This window comes from Nicotiana tomentosiformis, chromosome 1, assembly GCF_000390325.3.
Source record: "Nicotiana tomentosiformis chromosome 1, ASM39032v3, whole genome shotgun sequence".
NCBI lineage: Eukaryota > Viridiplantae > Streptophyta > Magnoliopsida > Solanales > Solanaceae > Nicotiana > Nicotiana tomentosiformis.
Window position 1 is genome coordinate 91691338 of NC_090812.1, and position 9094 is coordinate 91700431.

A 9094-nucleotide genomic window follows, 5' to 3' on the forward strand; every position below is an offset into this window, starting at 1 on the left:
TCCATATGCATGCTTTCTCAAATTCAATTTTGACCTCTGCTTTTCTTCCAGCATTCATAATGACTTCTTATCTGATAATCACCTTTTTTTCTTTTCATTTCTCTATGCTTGGCTATATTCAAGTCACCCCTCCTATCACAAATCATTCGACTGTTGACTTTTTGTCGATTCATAAAAATTGAAACTTTTATCTGAAAGAAGCTCCTGGACACAATGCTGATCAATCTAGAAACAAACTTTTGACCATTCAAAACTTAATCCACACCGATATACTTGACAGTGTTAATCTGGATTTAGATGTAGTTGATTGATATGTTATATGCAATTAATCAACTTTAAACAATAGAGTACTGCTGTAGTGTTATATTTTCATTAGGCTGAGTACTCCACTTTCAGGTCAGCGATTAAGATGAGTTGAAAAAAGACTTGTGCAAAGCTGTACAAGTAAATATGGATAAATACACTTTAGCTGCTATTATTAATATTATCTCCAAAATATATGAACAAACAAACACTTCCCAACTATTATCATTCTAAGACATCAATACTCGGCTAATGTTACAGGTACATTTCCAAATGCATCGCTTAAAATGCAGGAAAGGGAGACAAACAAATGGAAATACAAAGCTTTAGGCATATCAACTAGCTTAATGATAGGAAGTCAATTGTCTCTTAGTCGTTAGAAGCTGATGTCCGAGGACTCATGCCCAAATTGGATGGCTTTGGTTCTCCATTCCTCGGACTAAAAGGCCCTCTTCCGCCAGAAAGGGGACTTCTCAGTTTGCTAATCTGTGGACTGTATGCTTTTTCTGGAACGCGTGGGCTTTGAAGGAGCTTGGAATCTCTTATTGGAGTTGCTGTTGAACTTGTGATCTTCGGACTGTTAATGCGTTTGACTTCACCCCTGCTTCTAGTAATGATCTCATCTAAAATTTCGCCACTTCCTGCGTAGGAAGGTCTTGAGCCAAATTCACCCTCCTGCGTGCTTTGACATTAGTCCTCAAGTCCTAAAATTCATGTAATTGCAATCGAATATTAGATTACAGAAGAGTAGGATTTACCGTAGGAATATTGAATGGTACAGCTGGTGACTCTTCATAATCTGCTGCATCTAAATCTTGAAGGTGTGCCCCTTTGAAAAACTTAGGCAATATGTATTGTCTCACAGGAACCAAAAGCATGATCAAAAGAGGGAAAAGGAGCCCCGCGATTGGAACCCATGTAATTCCAAAGCAAGCAAGCAAATATAGTGTTTGGAATATTGTAAATGTCACTATGCTCTTGAAAGGCACAGTCTCTACAAAAGTGGCATGATAATCCTCTAGAACCCTGCAAGCAAGATTCATCATTTTGTTAAGGAAATTCCTTGGAAAAACAATTTAAAAAGATAAATTTAAAGGCATTTTTAGAAAGAGTGAACTACTTGTATCTTCTGCTTGGTGCAGTGAATAGCAGTAATATTCTCTCCCAAAATTGATTGCCCGGCAAACTTTCAATGGCCATGTAAGCGAAATATCCCCATAGCACTGAGGTTGGAATCATTCTGAGCACTGGCATTGCAGCAACACATCCCCCTACCATAGTGGCTTGAAGCAAGTTACTGACGCGCTGTTCTTTCACTTCAACTGGCAACAAATCATCAATTTCCTTCTCAACGTCGAAAACTGTTTCATCCACTGGAGCATCAATGTTTCCCATGCTTGACGCTAACTGAATTGTTGATTCTTTTAACTCCTTCAGACCCTGCTAAAATAAAGAAATCAAGTTGTTGTATGAGCTACAATGGAAATACTTGGTAAATTCAAGTAGGTAGTAATGGTTATAGATAGAAAAACTTTAAGCTCCATAAATCGGTGAAGAGGCATGTCACATACTCTAGCTGATGGCTCTTGGTAGATCAGAGGAGTTTGCATCTGTTGATAAGCTTCCTGCATATTCCCATATAATTGTCCCAGGCTTGAGTTTTTCTGCATACTTTTGCGAGCCGTGGCAACAAGTCTGTTGCGAAGCAACTGCACAACAAGGTTATCTTAGTTTGTGCATCAATTAACAGAAAAGGAGATATAACAGTTTAAGTTGTTGCCTTGCTGCTGCTAAATATACATTAGAGGACTGGAAACTGAAGAACGGATGTGAAGTAGTTTCACTAAGCTGGAATTTACCTGGTGTTTAAGAGTAGCCAAACTTTTTGTATGCATTGGGGACTGTGGGATCACACCGTTTGATGGAGGGATACCAACAAGGCCGCACATTAGTGTCTACAACCAAGAATCCCACAGTTAAAACATCAAGAGATATGTTAAAGGAAACATATATGTGGAAGGTGAAGCAAAATGTGGAAACCAAAGCTATGTGTAGCAAAATGAATTTTTGCATACCAAGAACCCTAAAAGAAGCAAGTCATAATGGAAAGAAGGTGGCTTTCTAAGATTGAATTCTTTCTGCTGTGCCAGTTGAGACGCCACACTGTGGTCAAAATAGTAAAGCACCGCAATCATTGTTGCAGGAATGAAAGCACCAAGTATGTAGAGAACTGGCACTTTTAGCATGTCCTGCAGATGACCAGAATATCACAATTAGTCGTCCATAAGGCGGATAATTAAACAGAAGGTAGTTAGAGATGAATTAAAAATCAGTAAGGAAAAAGCATTTGCCTTGATAACAGTCCAATTCTCAAAAGCACCAGGTGACCATGGATTTGGGCTGACGAGACGTCTTGGAATTCCTTGAGGAACACTTTCAGATGGTATGTAGGAAACTGCTGTCCAGACCACAACCATAAGTGGCACACCGTAGTCTGCAATAAGACTACGAAGCCAACCTGCAAAAACGGAAGACAAAATGTTAAGTCATCCAAGTCTAAAGTTGTCGATTGGGAACCAAATATCAGTGACAGAGTTCAGAGTTTAGTGAATATGACTAAAAATCGTTGCTCATAAACAGAATCAGCATGATGAATTACCTGCTCCATATCGCCATGACCTTGCTTTTCGACTTTTCAAAGCAGTTAGCAGTAGACCAAAGGAGAGAACCAAGGCAAACATTCCATTAGCAAATCTCCACGAAGGCATGAACTCTGTTAAACGAGGATTGGTTCTTTCCGGAATACGAAACTCTTCTACCAGGCCCTAATATATAAATGTAAAAACAGAACAGAAAATTATTTTTTGTGATTGCATTTAGCTAAACAATAGCACGATAACCAGAAAGGAGTAGTCGAGGCAACACGCTTTAGTGCTATTTTTTTTTCAAGTAATTCAAAATGCCCTCCTGATTGGATAATAAGGAGGGTAGTTGATTAAATAGTACTACTATTTCGCTTACTTTGATAGCTTGTTGCATGAAGAGCATTGCAATAAGCATGCCAAATAGTTCACCAGCCAAACGGGTAAACCTGTTAATAATGGAGCAAGCTCCTAATATTGCCAATAAGAAGAGTAAAATTGCAGTCCAGACGCATACCCTGGAAAATCAAAATGATATTAGCGTGTTGATTAGACTAACTGGTTATTCATGTTTAGACAATGTGTACTTACCAACCAGTCCAAGCTAGAAAGAGACCAGGACCGAGTTCACGTCGTTGTTTAGCAAAGTTGAACATGAATGTGTACATTATGACCGTAGGTTCTGCAACTCCTAAAATCAACAAAGGGTGACCACCAATGATGGAGTGTATAATTCCACAAATTGCAGTTGATGCTAATGTTTGAACTGCAGTTAGCGTTCCATCTGCAAATGTTGACTTTTGAATATCAATTTTCAAATTGATGAACGAAACAGAAAAGAATTTTAATCTGCAGGTCTAAGTACTTAAAAGCATTTGTAGAACAAATTGCACTAGTCTTGTAATAACATACCAGTGTTTCTCTCCAGCTGCTCGCCAAATGAAATCACTGGAATTGCCGAGGCAAAGAATATGTATGTGGTGGGTGCCAAGATCCTGAAAACCAGCAGCTTTCTTGTTCAGCTAAGCTAAACCCCATCAACATATAACAAGAGTTTAATGCAAATAAAATGGACCCTCGGACCTAACTTAATTAATGTGAAACACTTATCACCCCTCTTATGCCTAGCCAGGGCGGAGCGAGGAGTTTGGGTTCCGAATTTGCCACGAACCCACAACTTGTTTTATTTGCTAGGTTCGAAATTAAATATTTATACATACTTAATAGATTTTATAATACAAGTATAGAGTCTAATCAAAAGTTGTTACGTTCCTCATATCCGTAACTCATACTCTAGCTCCGCCCTATACCCAGCATTGGACATTTGGAGCATGGACAACACCATATAGAGGCCCAACATTTGTTAAACCAAAAATAAGGATGGGTTTAGCTTGGTACCATGTGAAGAAAATGGGACTCGTTCTAACTTAACCTTAAAATTTATCTAAGAATTACCCAAAACTATATAAGGAGACAACAATCAATTCGCTCAACCAACATGAAAAACTATTTTTTAAGATTTTATCAATTAGTCAACTCAAGACATTAAGCTTTAGGAGAATCAAGAATGTTGTAAAAATTTGTTCTTGGATAGTACAAGAAGTGAGTGTGGTGTACCTGAAGCCAGCTTTGATTCCACTGGTCCAATCTTGCTTGTAGCACACCAGACGTCCCTGCAGGTCATTCTTGATTCCACGAAAAGGCACAAATGACTCCTCCATTTGAGCAGGTAACAATTTAACCACTCAAATCAAGACTCTTTCTTGCCTTTCTCGTTTACCTTTTATTTAAGTTAGAGAAGTCGTTGGACTTGTATAATTAACGAATTTGATGATATTTCTGTTGTGGGGAAAAAGTGACAATGGTAGAGCTGTACAGTTAAAGGACTAGGGAATGGCAGCAAGTCTATAAAAAGCCATTGTAGTAGCAAAATACACCATTTTCTAATTGGCACTATCAGTCGAAATATTCTGGGGAAACTTCAAAAGAACACAATGCACGAGGAAATGAGACACCAAATAAAATTTAGCAGATAAGAAACAAATAAGACAACAGCAGATTTACATGATGCAGGGGACAGTGAAAAAGAATCCAAATAGGACAGAAGAAGATTCAAGTACAAAGAGAATAGCTCCTTAAAATTTGGGTGTGGGAATGGTTTTAAGGGAAGGGAACAAATGTGAGAGCGCTAAGAAGACAGTGCAGAAATTCGCCAATATATATAGAGATACCAAAAAGGTGGAGGGGACGTAGAGAAAACTAGAAGGAAGAGAGAGGCGGGGGTGGGGTGAAAGAGGAAAAATGGATATTCAGATTCCTTACTGTCAGTCTGTCACACTGTACAGGTTTGGTCAGCTGTATCGGACACATACTTCGGAAAAATGTATAGTCAAATGAAATGAGTCGCATTAAACAAGTTACTAGGGCAAACCGTAATAATTCGCTGTATCAAAAGTTTCATGACTTCATAATTCTCGAAATTAGTCAGTTTGACCATAATATTTGAACATAAATATATGAAAAATACTGATAGTTTGAGATTGAAAACTTTTCGTCTCAAAACACAGAAAATTACTAAACTTACTATTTAAAAATTCCTTGACCAATGTGTATAATTTGATTTAACCGGAGGCGTAGCTTTTCAGTCGAATCAAGTAACTTTGATCCAAATCTTCTTTTTGTTTAAAAGAAATTCATTAAAAACGCACAAAATATTAATTCGGAATCTAGCAACTTAAAAAGATTAAAATTCGAACTCATTAGCTTTAAATTCTAACTCTGCCTCTGATGATAGCAGTACAACGCACAAGAAAAGTCAATGAATTTGTTTCTCCTATAGTTTACTGTCTTCCTCCTTATACCCAAAGGAATCTGACAACTAAATTAAAGGAGAAAACTTATATTCAGCTAAATCAACAACATCAATCCAGTAAAATTGACTATTAATTAAGTTCGAAAAACAAGTGCATCTTACACTAACTTTTTAAAGACACTAATTAACATGCGACGCATCCACCCTAGCATCAATCCCTGAAGCTGATTTGGACTAGAAATAGGAGAACTTTGGCCCACGACTTTTGTACGCAATATATAAGCCAAAAAGCCTCTTTTAGGTCATCTAACATATTGGGAAGGAGGAAAACACAAGCACAGAGCCGCCGTGGAGGCCGGAATTCATCAAGTTCCATCTTTCTCCCACCAAACTTTGTAATTTTTATGTTTCTTTGTATGATTTGTTGTTTGGCTACCATGTCTATGTGGAGCTAAAATTCACGTTCTAGGGTTGTGGTTCTTTCATGACTATTATTATTCGGATATTGATTTTGCCTTCTTGATTTATCATATTGGTTTATTTATTCAATCTTGCGCTTAATTATTTAATTGCTTGATCACCAATTGAATACTATCTACGAATCTAGAATTGAACTCGAAAGTGAGAATTCTAGATTGCATATAGGATTGAGTAGAGCAAGTTCTTGAACTCGTGCATCGGGGAACGGATTCGTGGTTAGGATAGACATATACCTAATTGCCTTGCTTGGTTGATTTACAAGAATTATAAATGCGTTCTTATTGATTCTAACTCCATAGACATATAGGCGTTAGGTTAGCTTGAATAGGCGAGTAATAACTCGACAGATTCTTATGAATAATATTAACCCTGTCAACCAATAAGCTAGATAAATTAGTCGGTCAATTCAATTGAAGAATACAATAGGATTGTTAGATAGCCCATAACCCTAGATCGTTTTCATTACATTGATATCATAAAAATTCGCTCTTTCTCTATTCAAAATTCATTATTTATAATTTTTTATTTTATTTTATTAGTTTAGAATCAAATATTTTTAGGTTTAATTCTTGTTTAGATAATTAGGATAGTCTAATTTAGTTAATAGTTAATCATAAGTCCTCGTGGGTTCGACATCCGACTTTTAGTTACTTTATTACTTGACGACCGCGTATACTTACGTGTGCGTTTGGCCGCAACAAGTTTTTGGCGCCGTTGCCGGGGACTTAGAATTAGCTATCTTTCTAGATTAGACTTTTACTTTTAACTTTATATTTTTTTTTCTTTTTGTAAATATTTTTAATTTTATAACAATTTGATCTTTCTCTTAGTGTGTTTCTAGTTCTTTCAACATGACATCTGGGGATGAAATATCCGGAGGTAAGGTTATTGATGAAGACGCTTGGTTGACGGAAGACTTTTATGGCCCGTCTTTTTGGACTTGTCATGACTTGAACTCTGGGAGGTCTGAATTTGAATATGGGAGTAAGGGTTGGTATTGGGACGGATATTCTCGATTAAGGGAATATGCGGACCGACATTGTCTTCTAACAATGTTGGTGAGTAACTGGTCTAAGGAGAGAGATGAGCTTGCACATAAAATTGACAATTTTGGCTTGGTTGTGCATAACTTGGATGCATATTTGAGTGCAAAGGTTGATGCGTGTAACACCCAACAATTTAATGATGAGTTGTGTGAAGCTGAAAAAAATCTTCTAGACCAAATTGAGGAGCTAAAACGAGAATACCAATCATTAGACCATATTGTTTTTTAGGATGCCAATGTTGAGAAGAGTGATATAGAGACATACGAGGGAGTAGATAACTTTACTTTGGGAGATTGAGTGTATGTATATATGGGGATGTAAATAATAGTACAATTCATGAGTCAGGGCGCATTAGACCTCATTCCAATCATTTTTTCACATTGTGTTTAGATAGTAAGATAGTAATCGAGCCATCTGAGCCTATGGGGGAGTCAAAGGGTGAGGATGAGAATTTCTATATTCTTGAATTTGTCGTGCCAGAGAGAAAAAATTACATTCCTCATATAAATGCGAAGAAGTATAGAGTCAAAAATATATTACTTGCCTTGGTTATCGTTGTAGCCCCACCACTGGAGCATAGCCGCAGACTGAATGCCATGTTAGAGGTACAATTCATAAGTTCGAGGTGGAGGAAAAAGTGATTCACGTCGTGCCGCGACATTAAATTAGGCACTTGTTGGGAGGCAACCCAACTTTACCGCTTTATTTTATTTTTGTTTATTTTATTATTTTTATTATTTTTGTAGTGTTGTTTTATTCTGTAGGATTATGAGCATAGGAAGAAAGTCATTGAAAGTGTGCAAAACCAAGCCAGATTATTGGAACTAGTGTGAGGTACCCGCACAAAGGACCATCCATGGAAGAAGTCTGAGTACCCAGTGAGCTGCTATTGCTTTGGCCTTTGGTCTTTCAGGGAGTTTCTTGTCCACCCTTGTTATTTTTACTTTATTTGTGCATTGAGGACAATGCACTCTTTTAAGTGTGGGTGGAAGATTCTCTATTCTTTCTATAGTATTATATTAGTATATTGTTAGTTTCTTATCTTTTTATTATTAGCTAGCTTCTTATTTTTAATAGCATAGTTAGTAGAATTAATGGTGTAGTATAGTAGTAGTAGTTTTAGTAGCTTAATTAAAAAAAGATTAAAAAAAATAGAAAAAAAATATTGAAATTTTATTTTTGGACTTTTCCCGACGATGGATCTCCTAGACAATTTTCTTGAGGGATTAAAGTTTAAACAAAAAAATAAAATTGAAAAATAGAAAAATCCAAAAACATGTTTTTTTTTGTAGCAATAATCCCCTGTGGTTTTTCTTTGTGCCTCGGTTCTTTTCCATGGGATGTAGTTTGAACCGGGTAATTTTGTTTTCCTTTTAGAGTAGATTAGGAATTTAGGGAATAAAAGGAGGAAGAATGATGAACCTAGGCGACCTTGACTTATTTGATAATAGCATATTTAGGCTTTGGCATGTGTAATATCTTCCCTATGATTTGAAATTATTGATGATGCCTTGTTAAAATGGATAGCATGTTTTGTAGCGCCTATTTCTCATTTTCTTGACTTGTGTTCACTTTGTGCTTAATGCTTAATATCTCGTTGCTCCGTGAATACTTGCATTGTTTGAGAGTCGGAATGTAACCGTCCTTAATGAGTCATGTGCCATGTGTGGTGAGGTTTTTGTGTAGTCCATGTATTGTACTTGTGTATAGAACTTGCCCGGTATGTGAGTTGAAGCAAAATTTGAGGTGATGCTCGGTTTGAAAAATGATTTTAGGCTTTCTTTGAATTTTTTTGAGCTTAATTGCTTGTC

The 9094-nt window shown here is 36.8% G+C and overlaps 1 protein-coding gene across 2 annotated transcripts; it reads right to left on the reverse strand.

Moving 5' to 3' along the window:
- Window positions 1–451: 451 nt before the first annotated feature.
- On the reverse strand, window positions 452–5261 carry LOC104087703 (boron transporter 1). 2 transcript variants are annotated; one of them, XM_070187606.1, is made up of 12 exons: window positions 4563–5261; window positions 3858–3940; window positions 3537–3729; window positions 3325–3463; window positions 2963–3128; window positions 2655–2821; window positions 2379–2552; window positions 2163–2258; window positions 1875–2012; window positions 1424–1746; window positions 1062–1329; window positions 452–978 (listed from the first exon to the last, which is right to left on the reverse strand). In XM_070187606.1, exons 1-12 carry the CDS (start codon window positions 4664–4666, stop codon window positions 673–675), a joined length of 2157 nt encoding a protein of 718 aa, XP_070043707.1. In that variant the 5' UTR covers window positions 4667–5261; the 3' UTR covers window positions 452–672. The 2 variants fall into 2 exon arrangements, with proteins under 2 accessions (XP_070043707.1, XP_009590550.1); XM_009592255.4 differs by having other exon boundaries at window positions 1424–1743; window positions 4563–5260.
- Window positions 5262–9094: the final 3833 nt, after the last annotated feature.